At 40.3% G+C, this 17,831-nt stretch overlaps 1 protein-coding gene across 1 annotated transcript; it reads right to left on the reverse strand.

Annotated features, from left to right (window-relative positions):
* Window positions 1–707: 707 nt before the first annotated feature.
* On the reverse strand, window positions 708–17,457 carry CISD1 (CDGSH iron sulfur domain 1). The gene is made up of 3 exons (XM_063307487.1): window positions 17,327–17,457; window positions 2,143–2,348; window positions 708–1,100 (listed from the first exon to the last, which is right to left on the reverse strand). The coding sequence occupies exons 1-3, from the start codon at window positions 17,355–17,357 to the stop codon at window positions 1,011–1,013; spliced, it is 327 nt and encodes a 108-aa protein (XP_063163557.1). The 5' UTR covers window positions 17,358–17,457; the 3' UTR covers window positions 708–1,010.
* Between the last annotated feature and the right edge of the window lie 374 nt (window positions 17,458–17,831).

The raw sequence follows: 17,831 nt of genomic DNA on the forward strand, positions 1-17,831 counted from the left end.
TTGCCACGGTTGAGAAACAGTGATCTAGCATCTGAATCTCTGTATACACAACCCAGTCCACCCTCCTTGTCTTTTCATGCCCTCAAAAGCTGCTCCAGGCTTTTCCTCCTGGTTTTCTTCCATATCCGTGTTGGACTCTCTGGACTTGGCAGACGGGGCCATTCCTCCATTCCACTCCACATTAACCAGGTGATGTCCTCTCCAGCAGCCTGTCCTACAGCATCTGAAATATAATCCCCTTCCTGATGTTTCTTTTTTTATATTCTATATCTAAAGCATGTACATGCCACTTTACAGGTGCATTCTAGCGTTTTTCTCTTTTCTGACTACATGTTCTTGGTCTTGTGCTGAGTCATCTGCCTTCCCTAAAAAATCCAGGACCTTGGCACAGACCCAACTAGCTTTCTCCAGCCAGGCACTTCACCCTGCCACAGATATGTAAGAAAAGACGAAGTACGTAAGGCAGTAAGCTGTGTGCCCACCAATGTTGTGCAATTTGGTATTTTCCATCTGCAGTGTTTCTACATACTTAGAATGTATACGTTTTAATCTAGTAATCATAGCTTCATTTTGGTCTTTTTGATGACTTGCATACCGCAGACCTATTCTTTAAAAGGACGCAAAGCTGTATATTTCTTCATTAGAGATGGACTAAAATATAGATTTAATCTCATGGCTCTTGGCAAGGACAGGTTAGGAGAACACAATGTATTTGAAAATAATTTAATGTATCATCTCCTTTGTTTCAAGTACATTCTAAAGGGTTTTATTTTTACACTTAATGAGAATGTGCATTTAACAAGACAAAAAAAATCAGCAAGCCACAGGTATTTTTTCTAACATATACACTGTAGTGTTTTAAGCAAGCAACATGAATTACATGTGCTGCAGTGTATTGTATACGACATCTAAACATCTTCAGTGAAATTAAGATCTTTTTCACACCAATCACCAGTGAGCAGAAAACACTGTGACAAGATCGTTTTGATGGACTCCCAACCATTTGCTGTTCACTCATCTTTTCTCTTGATGATTAGCGGTCCCACGTTGTCCCCTGTTTCATCGTTATGTTTTGTATGAGACCCATCACATAAGGGGAACTGGAAGGAAAACATATATTGAATGTACACCTTCTTCAGCAAGATGAAGAATATCAAAGTAAATCACAGGTGAAAGAAAATGGTGTAGTCTATCCAACTGTAGGCAACTGTTTTCTGCAGAGAGCTGTCTGCTTTCTTTGTCCATTCTCTTTTCCTCCAAGTTGCAAACTGAAGGAAAGGATTATCTTCCTTTTAATTATTATTTTCATTACTTTAATATACAAAAAAACCTTTGTATATATGAATATTCAGTCTAGTTGTTAAACCATTAAAGCTTGAACATGTGAAATATTATGAGTCTTTCCATTTTGTCAACTGACTGCTAGTTTATAAACATGAAGAATTTGTAACTGAATTATAATCCTGGGACTGCACTTTCTTTGCATCAAAGAGTGGTATTTTTGCTGCCCATATGCCCAATAAATCTATAATTCTTAATAAATCTGTACATTCCAAGTTTTGGTTATTTAATTCAAAAGTAGATTCACATCTTTAAATCATACTGATTTTTGTAACGCCAGATTAACAAACATATGGCTATCAAACCAAAACAGGGCAACAGTAAGTATTCCCTGATCTATTTTATCTTCCCAACATAAAGGTATTGAACGCCAATCCTTTTAAAACAATCTCTGGGGCATCCAACAAACATGAAAAAGAATATCTTGTTGAATTAGCCTCATCTTAAGATCATAAGAAATGTACTTAATATTCTTTGGGACCTAGTCATAGATTTATAAACATGGGATATGCTAATTCTTTATAGAGTTTGTGCAGAAATTTTTTTGGGTTTTTTTCCCCTTCTAATTTTTCTGGGCCTTTACACTTCTGCCTAAGAAATCATCAGGATTTCTCTGTATAAAACACTGTTTGATCATTATTTCAAGGATCAATGAAAAAGTCATTCTTCGGTATCAGCTTCCACTTCACATTGTTCCCCTGATACTTAATTATAATCCAGCAGTCATTATTTTCTTTTGGAGATTTAGCAAATACATTCACAACAAACATTCATAAGAGATCGACCATTCTATTCTCTCACCGTTTTGGACCTCCAACACCGGCAGTATACTGCTTTCTCTCCCAAATCTTCCATATCAAATGCATGAACTACCTTTGGGTTATCTTTCTGAATATGGAGGTTCACCATTCCATGACAGCCTTTGCGCTTACTAAAAAATTTTTTGTAAGCAAGATACCCAACAGCTGCTGTTCCTGCAGCAAATGTGACTGCAGCAATCCATTCAGCTGAAAGAGAAAAATAGAAAACCAGTCAAAATTTTCACTGAGTAGTTTTACACAGTCTGATGTTGAAAACCAAGAGTTTCAAGGTGTTTTCTGTTGGTTTCTTTGGATATGGTTCATGGATTGCAACCTGTCCTTTCATAGGTTTTCCCTTTGCCTCCCAAACCTGTCCAATTCTCTGCATGTTTTTTTTCCCAGAACATGCAGGATCTCTTATTGTTAAAGCATGTACAGGACTGAAGCTGTGAAATGCAGTCCTATACATGACAACTCAGAATTATATTCCAGTCAAACCAATGGGGCAGATGATTGCAGCCTTAATATTTGTTCTAACAGTAGAATATTAATTAATTATATTAGTTTGCATCAATGACTTTAAGAAACATGAGTTAGACTACCACTTCAGGGGAAGAGCCTATTTTACTTGGGAAAGATATTAGGAAGAGAATCACATATGGTAGGCTTCACATAATTACACACAGCAACAGAATGAGAGCCAGTTTGGTGTAGTGGTTAAGGCGCTGGACTAGAAACTGGGAGACAGTAAGTTCTAGTTCCGCCTTAGGCACTAAGCCAGCTGGGTGACCTTGGGCCAGTCACACCCTCTCAGCACTAGGAAGAAGGCAACAGCAAACCGCTTCCAAAATCTTGCCAAGAAAACTGCAGGGACGAGTCCAGGCAGTTGCCAGGAGTGAGCAATGACTTGAAGGCACCAAAACAACCACCACTGTCCTAACTGCCAGGAAACACGCTGAGACAAGGAACGGGTCTCTAATGTTTATTGCTAGTACATAACAGGAATCCTAACAAACTGAAGAAGCGTGGGAAAACCCAGACATATAAACCCCAAAGGTTAAGGTGGTCCCGATCTGTGTCTCTTTGAATGGCTGACCAATTCCTCAGTGCCACGCATGCGCTTGACAGTCTGGATGGGAGCCCCCTGCTTGCCATCCTTACTCATGACAACCACCACCAAACCACCACTACTAGAATAAGATACTAGATTATATGTAGAAACATGCTGCATAAAGAGAAATTTCAATAGTCAAGTCACTCATTGCAAATCAATCATTCACGACTCAATAAATACCAGAATCTAAAATATTAACATATCACAGTTCTAAATGTGATACAAATTATAATTTCAAAAACTGATTCCAGGTTATTAGACAGGAAAATGGGTCTCAATTAGCAATGTTAAAACATGTTTGCTTTGGAATTCATTTTATTTCCTATTTCTTACTATCTACTGATCCCACCAAACTCTACTGGCTCATGAGATCATCTGGAACTGCCCTTGCTTAAACTATGATCCAGTGCATAACTTTTTCAGCAGGATCTTACTTTGTCCATTACCATCAGTTAAATACAAGGAAGGGTAGATTTGCTTTAAGTCATGATCTAAAAGCACTAATTATTCACTAGTCAAGAATACTCTAACATCTTCATTTCTAATAAAAATGCCACTGATTGTGTTTGATATAATCTAGCCCTAAATATATTCTTCAGAACTCAGAGAGATGTCACTTTCATTTTTAGAAGGTACATAGTATATAAACGTATTATTCTGAATTGTTTCAAATGAATTTTCTTCATAAAATGCAATGATTTTAGCACCCAGTAAGAAGATACAGTACATACTTGTGAAGTCATCAGGATGTGGACTACTACCAGTTTAATCAATTGTGGTGGATGTTTGGAGGATACTGAGATCATGATATACTAGGAGAACTATCACCAGCTTTTAAATTATACTAATATCCTCATTTGATCTGTCTAGCTTTCTTTAAAAAGAGAGAGAGAGATTGATTTCAGGAGCTTAACATACTCCCCAAAGGGTTTCCTTTTACAGCCTGCTTCCATAATTAGGTTTTAATCAATAAAAGGTTCACTCCAGACCAGAAAATTATTTCTGAAGGCTTCTAGCTTGCAAGAACATGTTTGGCATATTTCTGTTTCACTATTTATTCCTCTCTCCTGTGTTTCTATGTAGATTCTTCTTCCTTGCCTAGATCCATTCCATCACCACAAAGTTTCTGGTTTTCTTTATCTTTGAATTATTAGAGAGCGGGGGGCGGAGTCAAGATGGCGATGAAGTTGCAGCATCTGTAATGACCTCTTCCAAGAGAATTTGATTTTTTTAACGAGTACTTTTTACTATCATACTTTTTAAATTACAACTATCACCACGGTCGGCATGGGAAAAAGAAAGAAGCGACAGAGAATGCCGCCTGCAACCCAGCTATCCTCCAAGCCGTTGAAACAGCAGGATGTTGATAGTTTTATTACAAGCAAGCAAATCTCTCCTGTAAGTAACATTCCCCCACTTCATTTAACGGAATTATTAGAGAGCTATGTTACCAGATCTGTTACTTTATTTCTCTTCTTTACATTAGCGGGTAAAATAAAATTAGAAGTTATACTCATTATACATGTGACCTTTTTTTTTTAAACAAAACATTAAAAATTTAATCTAATTAAAATCTAGTTTAAACAAACAAGCAAAAAAGATACAAAATAAAACAAAAACCCACTCATTCCTACACTGCCTTTTGTCTGCCCTCTCACAAAGAATTCTACAACAGGTCTATAACATAGTTACAGACCATTTTGCTTTTATTGTTTATCCTGCAAGCTTCTCTAGGATCATTTCAAGCTCAAGAGCTGGGCATAAATGCATCTAATAAATAAACAGTATGGAATTTTGCCAAAGCAAAGATTTCAATTGTTGCAGACTAGAAAGCACCTTGAGGCATCTGATGCAACTTGGGAGCTTGCCAAAGATAGTGCGTTTGCAATTTGTAGCACCTTTAGACTGCCTTTGATTGTTCTTGCTTCTCAGAGTTCTGTCTTTTGTAGCAAGTGAAAAAAATACTCAGAGATCAAAGAATAAAATAACAGGAAAAACACAGTTGAGGGGACTGTCTGAATTCTTGCAACACTTTAATTTCACCAAGTCCCTGAAACTCGAAATAAATGAAACAGAATTTAAGTTTTCAAGACACCAATTTTAATTTTAAAAAATTCAAATATATTTTCTAGGATACAAATTATCCTAGAAATGCTTATGTATGTTAATAACACGGTACCTTTAAGAAATATATAATATGTAACTGGATATTGAAAAATACTGAAATTCTTTAATATCAATATAGTAGGATTTATGCAACTTTGGAAAGTTGGAACAGGTCATTTAGGCAATCAACCCAAACCCCTGCTCATTGCAGGAATCCAAAGTTAATCAATGACTGACTAGCCTCCCTCTATTAAGAAGTCTTTAAAGACTTCCGGTGGGGACATGGCAGACTGAACAGCTGTGCCAGCAGGCTCCACGGATGGAACTGACAATGTGGCAATCTTTGGGTGGCTCAGGCAGGTTCTCCTGAAGCCCAGGAGTGTTCTCCAGATAAAGGAAAACACCAGGAATCACCCCATCTGCTTGTAGCCAGAAGATTGCAAAAAGCATTTCATGTTTGACTGGTAAGAGCTAGCTGGGAGGTCACCATTTTCCAAGGTGTGCTGTAGCCTTAAAGGGACACTAAGACACTAAAGGGACACTTAAAGGCCATTTTAATAAAATGGCCACCCCATTTCTAAATCACCAAATTTATATATATATATATTTTTTAAGTATGCATACCCTAAGAGAGGCTTTCTACAGCCAGGAGAAGTGGGCTGTCTTGGTGCTTATCGTTATTTTTGGGATTTTTTTAAAAAAAATCTTTTTTAACTTTTGGAATTCGTTTTCCTTCCAAATATAAAGCAGGATTGAGAGTAAATAATTGTCTTCCCGTTATTATTTTGGTATTAAATTTGAAGATATTAGCATTTTCTTACACATTGAATCGGCTGATTTAAACCTTCAGCTTTCTGTTTCTACTTTCCTTTGGGAACTGTCTGCTTATCTTACTTTCACTTTGTGTAAACATACTTTGGAACTTTTCCCTATCTTCAACTTTCACTGGTTAAGCTCCTAGGGGGCGCCATAATCTACTGTGTGAGACATGGATGATTTTAAACAGATTTTTTTTCTGACTCCTACCAAGCTTTTATACAAGACATTGTGGAAAATATGAGCTCTAAAATGTGTCATCTGGTTGGGGATGTAGTGGATGAAACTGAGGGATTCAACTGTGATAGAAATGTTTCTCCTAAGAAAGAGATTGGGATGTCTGTTGAGATGCTGGATGAAGATTGGATAGTGGAGTTGGAGAAATTCAATGGAGAGAGGGATCTGCAAGCAATAAGTAAAATTGACTTTTTGGTGAAATGTTATGAAAAAGAAGGGGTTATTATGCGTGAGAGGTTTTCTGAAGAGAAGTTGGAATTTTTGAGGGGAGGCAGTTGGGCGGATTTTTTTCAAGAGAAAAGCTCTGTGCACATTGTGGGGATATGTAAATGCTTTGGTTTATTTTGAAGTGGGATAAGAGTTGAAGAGGATGTGGTGGTGCTGCGGGTTAAACCGCTGAGCTGCTGAGCTTGCTGATCGGAAGGTTGGCGGTTTGAATCCACGTGACGGGGTGAGCTCCTGTTGCTAGTCCCAGCTCCTGCCAACCTAGCAGTTCGAAAACATGCAAATGTGAGTAGATTAATAGGTACCGCTTTGGCAGGTAATGGCGTTCCGTGTAGTCTTGCTGGCCACATGACCACGAAAGTGTCTACGGACAAACACCGGCTCTTCGGCTTTGAAACAGAGATGAGCACCGCCCCCTAGAGTCGGACACGGCTGGACTTAATGTCAAGGGAAACCTTTACCTTTACCTAAGGGTTGAAGAATGTTCATCTGGATCGCTTTTAGGGTTCGACTGATGTTATTTGTTTTTAAGGATATGGATTAAGATTATTAAGGTATAAAAATATTTATTTGGATGGTTTTAAGAATTTGATTTAAGGTCATTGTTTCAAATTGCTTCTTGGGGGGTTTATTAAGATTAAGATTATTAAAACTGTTGTATTATTTAGTATAATGGCAATTTATGTGCTTTTTAGTTTGACTTTTATTATAGTAGACAGAAATGTATACAATAGTTGTAGGAAGGGAATAATTAAATAAGTGTTATTTCGGGGGAGGAGTTGTTTAGGAGGTTTACATGATTTTTTTTCTTTATTTTAATATAAGGGGAGGGAGTAACTGTACTTAGTGATTTTTATAATGTGCTAAAGGGGAATGGTTTATAGAAATAATATGATTTTGCTTTAATATAGGGTAAGAGAATGATTATGGAATATTTTTGTATAACTTTGTTGTTAAAATTCAGAAGTCACATCTTTCTGTAATGTTATAATTTTTTTTTCTTTTGTGTTTTCACACTTTTAGTTTTTCTTCTCTTTTTTGTAGTTCTTTTGTTTTTTCACAGCTCTACAATGAAGGAGAGCACGTTACTTTCTGTGCAATATCCTTTCAGATATTTGAAGAATCCTCTTTTCAAAAATATGCATTCCCAATTCTTTCAGTGTTGTTTCATAGTACTTAGTTTCTGAACATCCTTGGTGCCTTTCTCGGAGATGTAGTTTGTCTGAATTCTTAAAATACCCAGACCTGGAAACATCACTTGAGGTAGAGTCTGACCGATACAGCATAAAGTAGAATGGAGTATTGGACTTATCATGAAATTTCTTTTTCTTTGATCAGCTGGGTGGATGGTCCCCTTGGTCTAGTAAACAGGCTTCTTCTGTAGTCCTTAGGTGGCAGTAAAGAACCCCCCACCTAGTTAAAGGGCTGACAAGCCATATTAAAAAAACTTCATAAAGTACGATAGAAGAAAAAGAGATGTAAATACAAGTACTTACAGTGAAAAACTTATCTTCAACTAAGGTGTGTGTGTGTGTGGATACTCTCCTTACATAGTAGAAAAAGGAACTTCGTAATAAATCCATTGTTCAATTTTACTAGTTACAGAATATTCTTAGCTATGACTAACTGGAGTGGTTCCCAACTAGTGGAACTACTTGCTGGGCAGGTTTACAAATAAGGCACTACTTGTTGCAAGATCTGCCAAAGGAAGTCTTGCAGAAACCTGTAAACTAAGTTCACAGTGCTTCTCAAAGGAAGAGACTATGGACTATGTTGCTATCCTGTATATTTTACTCCACTGGACATTTGTGGAAAAAGTAGCCAATGTCGCTGTGATTCCAGCAGAATAGGCCATCATACAGCAGCAACAGGCTGTCCCTTGTAGCAATAGGCTATATAGGGTTTAATCTACCTGGTATATATACTGTATAGCTGTATGATGAGTACATGACAAGAGAAAGGCAAATATACTGTATATACACAGTCCACACAATTATATACAGAACTTCTGAAGGCATACAGCAGTAGCCTCAAAACTGGATGTCCAGTTCAGCTATCCAGGCGATCGCTTCTGGCGTTGCTTCATGCAGATCTTCTAAGGAGCCAGGGAACGCGCGTCATGGGCAGTCTTACACAATGTGTTTAATAGTTTGCACATCAGCACCATAGTCGCAACAAGGAGAATCTTTCCAGCCCCATTGATACAGAGCAGCAGCTCTCCTTCCAGTATCACATCTGATTCTGTTCAATTTCATCCAGACAGAGCAAGGCAGGTTAAAGCCAGGAGGTTTGGAAGAGGGATCACTAATGACCAAGCCGCGATGTGACAACTTGGACCATTCCTCTCTCCAGGCATTCTTAGGATTGAACTGGATAGATGTCAGACATATGGGTTTTCCAAGCTGGCCACTGATTTCAATCTTGTGGTGGTCTGTTCAATATCCTGATGAATAGGAAGGGCCTTGTTGTCCAACATCCTTGACCATGGCCAGGCAAGGGCTTGTTGTCTTCTGATGTGGGGTGGTATAGTATTGCTGAGCCTGGCAGCCAGTACACAGGGGTAGAATGCAGCGTGCCAGAGATGATGCACATTGTCTGGTGGAGTTGAACATTGACCAGTCGGGTGTAGGAGCTGTTAAGCCACACACCAGCACAATACTCGGCTGTGGAATAAACCAGGGCCAAGGCTGTTGTTCACAGGGTGTTAGTGTCAGCAGCCCAGGATGTTCCAACCAGTCTGTTCAATAGATTGTTGCGGTTTTTCAATTTTGCAGCTGTTTTTTCCAGATGTTGTTGGAAGGTCAGTGATCTGTCCAATGTTACCCCAGGTACTTCAGGGAGTTATTACACAATATGGTTCTGGAACTTCACTGAAGGCTACCTGGTGCCTGTTCCGTAGAATGGCTTGTAATCAAGACTAACCAGTTCCAGTCATTGGTCTTCTACAGGTGACACCTGATAGCTTTTCACACATCTAGTTCCTGCTCTTACGTTTCAAAAGAATTGGCTGGCAAAAAAAAAAAAGCAGGCATATTTCCTATGCCTTATGGAAGGTGGACTCGGCCCATGAATATAGGGTCTATAAAGAGGCAGAGGAGGTCAGGTCTGATAGAAAGGACCTGCTGAAGACTCACAGTTGTGCCACCCTGGAGTACCAGAGTCTTCTCAGCTTGTTGGGAGCTGCCAAAATAACTTCTGCTTTCTTCACGTACATCTTACACAGAAAGCAAGTCAGGAGAAGAATGGAGGGGAAGCATAAAGAAAATCTTTGAACCATTTGATGTTCAAGGTATTTTCAACCAAGGTGCCCTCTGCAGAGAACCATGCCCATCTTATGGGTTTCAGGTTTTCTATATATAGCTTCCATATTGCACATGTCAAGTGACCCTTCTGAGATCCAGAATGCTCTCCAGTCCCTATTCTCTTTACACATCTTGAACAGAATTGAGAACTTTTCTGCTGGTTGAACCAATTTTGACAGCAAACAGATGATTGAATGGCCTGAACCATCAATGTTTGCCACTGCAACCTGGGAGACAATATGAATAAGCGGTGAGGTTACATCTTCAAATTCTATAATGTAGCTAGGACCAACTGTACAAAACACCCAGGTGCCTTTGTGATGGAGAAGCAACACTGCCTTCTACTGGGGAGCAAGTGCTACAGTTCTTAGGACATCACCTCTTGCTTTGGCATATTCAGCGGCTGAGTATTGTAGCCCTGTATGGCTAAACAGAGCTCACACAAAAGCAGTGGACACCCAGCTTAACCACACTAATATCAGGAACCATTAAATCAACGCCTTCCGAATGGCTACCAGTATTATCTAACATACCACCTCCACACCTTAGAAGACAACTAGCCTTAAAAAGGGAGTGGCAGAAATGCGAGTCAAACCAACTACTACCTATACACAAAGACTGCCACAATCAAATATTTAGACTTAAATCTCGGAACCCGCCATGGAAACTCGGACAGCAATTAGTCAGAGAAGACTTTGACATTGAGACAGCATGGCACCAGGAGTGGGCAACTTCTAATCCAAATCTGTTTAACTTAGTGTCTGATCCAGCACAACGCCCCTATGGCTTTGATCTCCCAAGGAAAAACTGGACAGTGCTTCACCGGATTTGTACTAATCATGGCAGGTGCCAATATTGGAAACAAAAATGGGGGCTTGTCAATAATTCTAACTGTGACTACGGGAATGTCCCACAAACTTTACATCACATCGTGATGGAATGCCCCCTCAGAAGGTTCCCTGGCTCCCTGCAAGAGCTACATCACCTTAAGGGCACTGCTGTCCAATGGCTAAACGATCTAGATATTCGGCCATAGGCTTAGCCACTCTAGTAACTGCTCATACATAACTTAATTCTATTTATAATTTTACTCATTATTCCTATTGCATGTTTTTGAAATAATCTACTGTCCCAATGTTTTATATTTTATACACATTTATATATTGTTCTGTGAACCTTTATGCAATAATGCTGTATTCTGCTACGCCATACAAAATAAATAAATAATTGCCTTCTACTGACGGATCTTGGTATGTCATTGTTACTTGGAACACCTTTCCATGGGCAAAAAAGGGGACTCCTGCCTTCCAGTGCTGCTTTGGCTGGTAGTCTGACCCATGTCATATAGCTCTAGACTTCCTTGTATTTGTGTTATTAGATGAGGGCTGGAAAACACTGAGCAAGTTTGGGCTCTAGTAGATCACCTGTCTATCATTCTGGTGGATGGCTAAATGGGCTCTTTTTTGCCTTTAGTTTTTATGAATTGTTACAAATGATTCCATGCTGCTTTAATCATATACTTGGACTATTAAGACTAGTCTGGATCTGCATTCCAAAGTTTGAGCCACAGATGTCTGTGCATGGTAGTATTTGTAGCTATGGTTCTGGCCAAATATTGTTTGGAACATAGTACTCTGGATTAGATAAGCACGTATATGACTCCCACTGTTTGACTGCTGAAGCATTAGTCTCACAAACCTATTTAAAGGAATGTCATTACGCCTATCCCCAGGATGTTTGCATGTGTCTTTCCATCTTTAAAATTACTGCCTCTGAAGCTAAGGAGGCTACTGGGGCATCAAACTTTAGAGTCCAGTAATGACTTGGGAATGTGTATCATAAAGCTTGGATATAAAAGCTTTCTTTCAACTGGTAAGGCCCACTCTGTCTTGATGACCCTGCATCTGAGAAGAGAATACTTGCCGCTGCTCTGAGACTACAGGGAATGCTTTAGCCATTCCTGGATCCAAAACAGATCAGTGAATAGCTAAGATTGGGTTCCCTTGACATCAAGCATTTAACCGAATCTGTGTGGCTAGGAGTGCATCAAATAACCAGCCTCAAAGTCCACAGCAACCATTTCTCCATACTCACCTCCTCTGATAGCCCTCTTTAATCCCTGTCTAAAGGCCTGGGACAGAGAGAGCTATCAGATAAGTTGGTGCCAGGAGAACCCACGCCCAGGATCCTAAGAGGCATTCTGTCTTCTCAACTGACCATGTAAGCTAGGTGCTTCATTTCCTTTTCTTTGAGACCTGTCTAGAGATGGAAGCAAAGGCCAAAAGAAGAAATGATGATGCTTTTGCTGCCTGCTTATGTGAGTAACCTCTACTGATAAACACTGAAAGAGCTGGGCAGGGTGGCATTTCTATCTCTTGGGACTCTGCTAGACGACAGCTACTATGTGCTTAACCATGCAACCAGTTTGCAGGGGAGGGGGGCAGAATTGCTTTTCCAGGGCCTGACACCCACTGATCAGTGGATTGGGGAGAGGGAAAAAATCCCCGATGTTCTCTAATGTGCTCCTGTCCAATTTGGGTATCACTCAGCTCCCATATTGCCCCTTAAGATAGCATGGGAAGCCTTTACTGCCTCCTGAGTAGCCAATGAAGATGGCCTTTTAAGTAAGTGGGAGGGAGAATCACTTTGGATCCGATGAGGCAGCTGCTAAAAGGAAAAAGCCCTAAGAATGGAAGCCTCAAGTATCTGAAAATTCTCCTGTTTCGTATAGGGAGAATAAATGGGGGAAGAGGCAGTTTTTTACAGCCTTCTGGAAGGTTATAAGAGTAGGGCCTGCTGGATCTCAAGAAGGGTGTTCCAAGGCCTTCCAGTGCAGGAATGGGAACAACTGTGATGAGAGCCAGTTTCGTCTAGTGGTTAAGGTGCCAGGCTAGAAACCAGGAGTCTGTGAGTTCTAGTCCCCTCTTAGGCATGAAAGCCGGCTAGGTGACTTTGGGCCAGTCCCTCTCTCTCAGCCCAACTCACCTCACAGGGTTGCTGTTGTGGGGAAAAGAGGAGGAGGAAGGAGTATTGGGTATGTTCGCTGCCTTGAGTTATTTATAAAAATAATAAAGGTGGGATAAGGTAAAGGTAAAGGTTTCCCTTGACATTAAGTCCAGCCGTGTCCGACTCTAGGGGGCGGTGCTCATCTCTGTTTCAAAGCCGAAGAGCCGGCGTTTGTCCGTAGACACTTACATGGTCATGTGGCCGGCATGACTAAACGGAACACCATTATCTGCCCGCCGAAGCAGTATCTATTAATCTACTCACATTTGCATGTTTTCGAACTGCTAGGTTGGCAGGAGCTGGGACTAGCAACGGGAGCTCACCCCGTCCCGCAGATTCGAACCGCCAACCTTCCGATCGGCAAGCTCAGCAGCTCAGCGGTTTAACCCGCAGCGCCACCGCGTCCCTTAAAGGTGGGATAGAAAATAAATAAATAAAATAAAATTGGCACATAAAATGAATCTGGGCAAAGGTTCCCCCCCTAGCCACACCTGCCATCTTCTCCTTGAGCAGGAGCCGTGAGTCAAAGAGGACCCCAGCTGTGCACACCAGCTGTGTCTGGAGGAGTGTAGCAAATTGCTTAGGAAACTAGCAGGACCAATGAATTGGCTGGGAGGTTGCTCTCTACTGCTACCTAAGAATTACAAAAGAAAATTTGTTGGTTTTGTCTTCCAGAACAAGGGAAAGAGAAACCCAGTTAAAGATATCCTACCTCAGTAATAAAACTTTTACTTTCTATGTAAAGTTGTATTTTTGCTGTTGCATTCTAAAATTACATTTGCCCTTTTTGTTGACATATCACATTACAAACTGAATGAGTCAGCAATTAAATATTATTCCAAGATCTTTTCTACAAATTTTTTTTAACATGTACCTGCCATCCTATGTGTGTTCAATTTCTGTTTCCTAAGTGAAGACCTTTCCACATGTCTGTTAAATTTCATCCCATTGGTTTTAGCTCAATTTTCTAAGCTAGAGAAAATTCTGAATTAAAGCTTTTGTCTTCTAGCTATTAGCTATCATAGCAATGTTATGTCCTTTGAAAATTTAGTAAGCATCCTTTTTATTTAAGTCATCAATTAAATTACTGAAGAATACAGGACCCAGGACTGAACCTTGTGACTCAATACCTCCCTCCAGTTTGATGAAAAACCACTGATAACCATTCTTTAATATAATTTGAGCCAGTCATGCATCCATTTAATTCTTATGTCTTACAGCTCATACTTGATTAGATTTTTAATCAAAACATCATGGGGTACTTTCTCAAATACTTTGCTGAAATCCAGTTATATTATGTCTACAGCATTCCCACAATTTACTCAAAAAGTTACAGCTCTGCATTGAAAAATGTGGTAAAGATTAGCATGGTAAGGTGTCTTTGACAAACCCATGTTAAATTCTGGGAATTACCACATTGTTTTCAATGGGTTTATGGACTGATCTTTCTACTCTGCTCTAGAATCTTCCCAGGTATTGAGGTCAGATAAGTCTGGATTCTTTTTCTATCCTCCAATCATTCATTCATTGTTCATGATTTGATGGATAAAACTAAAAAATTTAGTTTAAATTGGCAAATTCTCTAGGATATAATCAATTAGCCTTTGAGATTTCATCTCATTCAAAGCAAATAGGAATTCCCTGACCATGTTATCAGTCAATCTCAATCTTACACCTTCATCTTGCTCTTCAAAACAACTTGGTGGATTGCACAGCTTCTTACTGGAGAAGGCTGAGAACAAATAGGAGTTGCCTTTTCTTTGTCAGCATTTTACCATCTTCAGTGAGCAGCTGAGATACTAATTCTTTTTTCTTCCCCTTATTTTGAACATATTCCAAAGAAATTATGTGACTCTTAGCACCCACTGGAACATTCTAAGCTTTAACTTTTCTGACATCTTCTCTATAGTTCTGGACTACTTATATCAGAATGAGTCTGGTAGTACCTTTTCCAACTAACACATTTTATTAAAAGGCACCAGATTTCGTGAGCTGCAGCTCACTTCATCAGATGTATAGAATGGCTAGACCGATGTAGGATTTAAATTGGGCTGAGGCAACTGAGGGAAAGGAGAGGTTGATTATGCAGATAGAGGTTACATGAGAGACAAATTATGAATACTTCATCAATTAACAACTGTAATGTGTTAAAAAGTTATTAAGTTGGTGGAGACCTTCTTGGATTGCCTGAAACCTTTTGATGTATCTGAGGTCAGCAACCTCTTGCTTAATGATGGAATTAAAGTTCCATTTTTTCAAAATAGTCACTTTGAGGTCTGTTGTGGAGTGCCCTGGGAGGTTGAAATGCTCTGATGCTACTCTGTCCTCACGAAAGCATATACCTTTTAATAACATTTGTTAGTCAGAAAAGGTGCTGCCAGCCTGATTTTTTGCCACCATAAACTAACATGTTTTTCTTCAACAAGGCCTACTTGTATGTAGTTTTCTTTGGTGACCTGTATCTATTTCCATCTATATACAGAAATATATATACTTTTGTTTCAGATTGTCATATGACTTTTTAGGCAGCCTTATCAGCTTCTTCTACTGTTTTTTTTTAATTCATTGTAATTGTTTACAATATTGCTTTCAGTATCTCCTGTTTTAAGAGCTCCCACCCATCTTGTGATTTTAAAGGCATATTTTAATTAATTCATTATTCTAATAATTCTTATTTTTTTCATTTTTTAAAAAAATATTCCTTTGAGCAATGTTTTGGCTGTGTAAAAAGGAGCACTTAATCTGAAGCATTACCCCACAATTTTATGCCTTGAAGGGCAAAAGAAGCCCATGAGACCAAGGGTTGCTTAGACAAGCCATTGTTCGCTATGGCAGAATATTAAAAATATTTTGAGTTTTTGTCCCATCAAATATTTGAGTTGTTTCTTCCTTTTGAACACAGACAACAATGGAACATTCTGAGTAGGACTGTTTCGTCCTGAGCTCAGAACAAAGTGGTATTTTTTTCTGTTTCTTGCACATCCTTATCACAGAGAACATTTTATTTGTTTTTCTTTCCACACATTTGCTTTTGTTTGCACAAAGACAATTACAATATATTAAAAAAAACACGTTTAGGCAGGTTCAAGGTTATTTACAGTTTGACATTCTAATCTACATAACCATAAACAGCACATGATGAAAACTCTTTCTCTTCTGCTTTACTTTACATGAGTTTTTGGTTGATTCACCTTTTTATGCAGCCCAAGGCAGGCTTGGTTCACTCTCCAGACAGCCATGTAGCTTAGCCTTAGGGAAAGTTACCCCACCTGAGCACAGTCCTTTAGCACCTGCTTTCAGAATAGGACAGCAGCCCTTGAACACTCAAATACACAAACCTGCCAACCTCAGGGCACATCCAAAGCATCTAGTTCACACAACTGACAAATGCCAGTCCTCCTACATCATGAATAAAGAACACTCATTGTAGCAGCAACTAGTATTTCTAAGAAAACTATGCCAGGAAGATTGTCTTGAAGACAAGGCACACCACTGAAATATCATACTAGCTAGCTAAACATTGATTGATTTATTATGTGCTATCACGTCGTTTTCGACTCCTAGCACCACAGAGTTAAATGTAGGAGGCAAAGTTACTCAACGTTTTAAAATTTAAAGAAGGAACAACGAGTATGGGCAAAGGTGGTTTGAGACAGAGCCACTTGGCATCCTGACCTATTGGAGGCCTCCCACACTGCTTTGAAAATGAAATCCATCCTAAATAAGGAGACCTCATCCTGTTAATTCGGAGTGGAGCATACCTGACCGCAGATCCGAGTTTCTTTGTCCTCGAGGTAAAAAAAAAGAGTTTCAACAAGAAAGTACGGCGGAAAAATAAACACGAACTGGAGCGCGATGCCACAGAGAAAACCTCGCCAGGCAGCAAACAAGTGAAACAATTAGAAAGTGTTGATTCAACTCACGGGAAGATAAGAAGCGAGGAGGAAAACCACGGGAGCAGCGCGAGGAAAAAGCCTCGGCAAGCTCACACTCGCGAGCGCCAGCGTTCAATCTTCAGACGTGCCCCTGACAAGGACCCGGCGGTGGGGGAGGGGGAGAACGTGTGAAGGTCGCAGAGGAAACCGGGTAGGAACGAAAGAAAGCGCTCTCCTCCCTCCGATTACAGCCAGGCTCTGTCTTGACAGGGCAGCCCCGCACGTGGGAATGAGCGCGAGAAAGACCCGCGGATCGTTCCTCCCTGGCCGGCGATGTGCAGCTTCGGGGAGAAAGGAAACCGGCCCCACAGGTACCGTCGTGGCGGACAACTAGTCCCCAGCAAAACGACAGAACACGCAGCTAGAAAACTGAGCCGGACTGCCCCTCTCCCCCGCCTGGGCAGGGGCGCTGGCTGCAGCGGATCCCCTCCTGCGCGCTCTTACCCCTCACAGAACAATTCGAGCCGTGCCCCATCGTCCCGCGCGGCTCACGCTCCACAGGCGCTCTGCTCCCCAAGCAAAGGACAGGCGAGGTTGTGCCCAGCAGGCGAGCTGCGCCTGCGCGCGAAAGTCCCGAACATGGCGGCCAGGGAGGGCCTCGGCTCTTAAGGGGCCAGATGAAGCCCTAACCAAGGCCCACTTTTGAGGGGAAGGGATGCTAATGGGGCTCATTTTATGGAGCTCAGTTGCCCTTCTCATAGGCTACGTTCGCGCAAGATACTAAGCTATGGTTTGCTTTGTCGCTGAATAAACCACAATTAGCAGGTCACCTAAAACAAATTAAACAGGCAACTCTGACTCACTACGGTACCCATAATGGCTGGGCTCACATAAGATAATCCTAGGACGCATGGCTTCGTGCCATGTGTGAATCTATTCGTATTTTGACTAATCACATCCCACAAATGTCCTGAAATGAACCGCTAGGCTGGGTATAAACAATAGTGTT

The sequence above is a fragment of the Candoia aspera genome, chromosome 6, assembly GCF_035149785.1.
Source record: "Candoia aspera isolate rCanAsp1 chromosome 6, rCanAsp1.hap2, whole genome shotgun sequence".
In the NCBI taxonomy this organism is placed as follows: Eukaryota; Metazoa; Chordata; class Lepidosauria; order Squamata; family Boidae; genus Candoia; species Candoia aspera.

Excerpts from the sequence above, each read along its gene's own strand:
- CISD1 (XM_063307487.1), bottom strand. The coding sequence starts at position 17,357 with ATGGGGCACGGCTCGAATTGTTCTGTGAGGG. Across the intron at positions 2,349-17,326 it reads CTCGAATTGTTCTGTGAGGG|CTGAATGGATTGCTGCAGTC; the intron begins GTAAGAGCGCGC and ends TTTCTCTTTCAG. Across the intron at positions 1,101-2,142 it reads GGTGTTGGAGGTCCAAAACG|TTCCCCTTATGTGATGGGTC; the intron begins GTGAGAGAATAG and ends TTTTCCTTCCAG.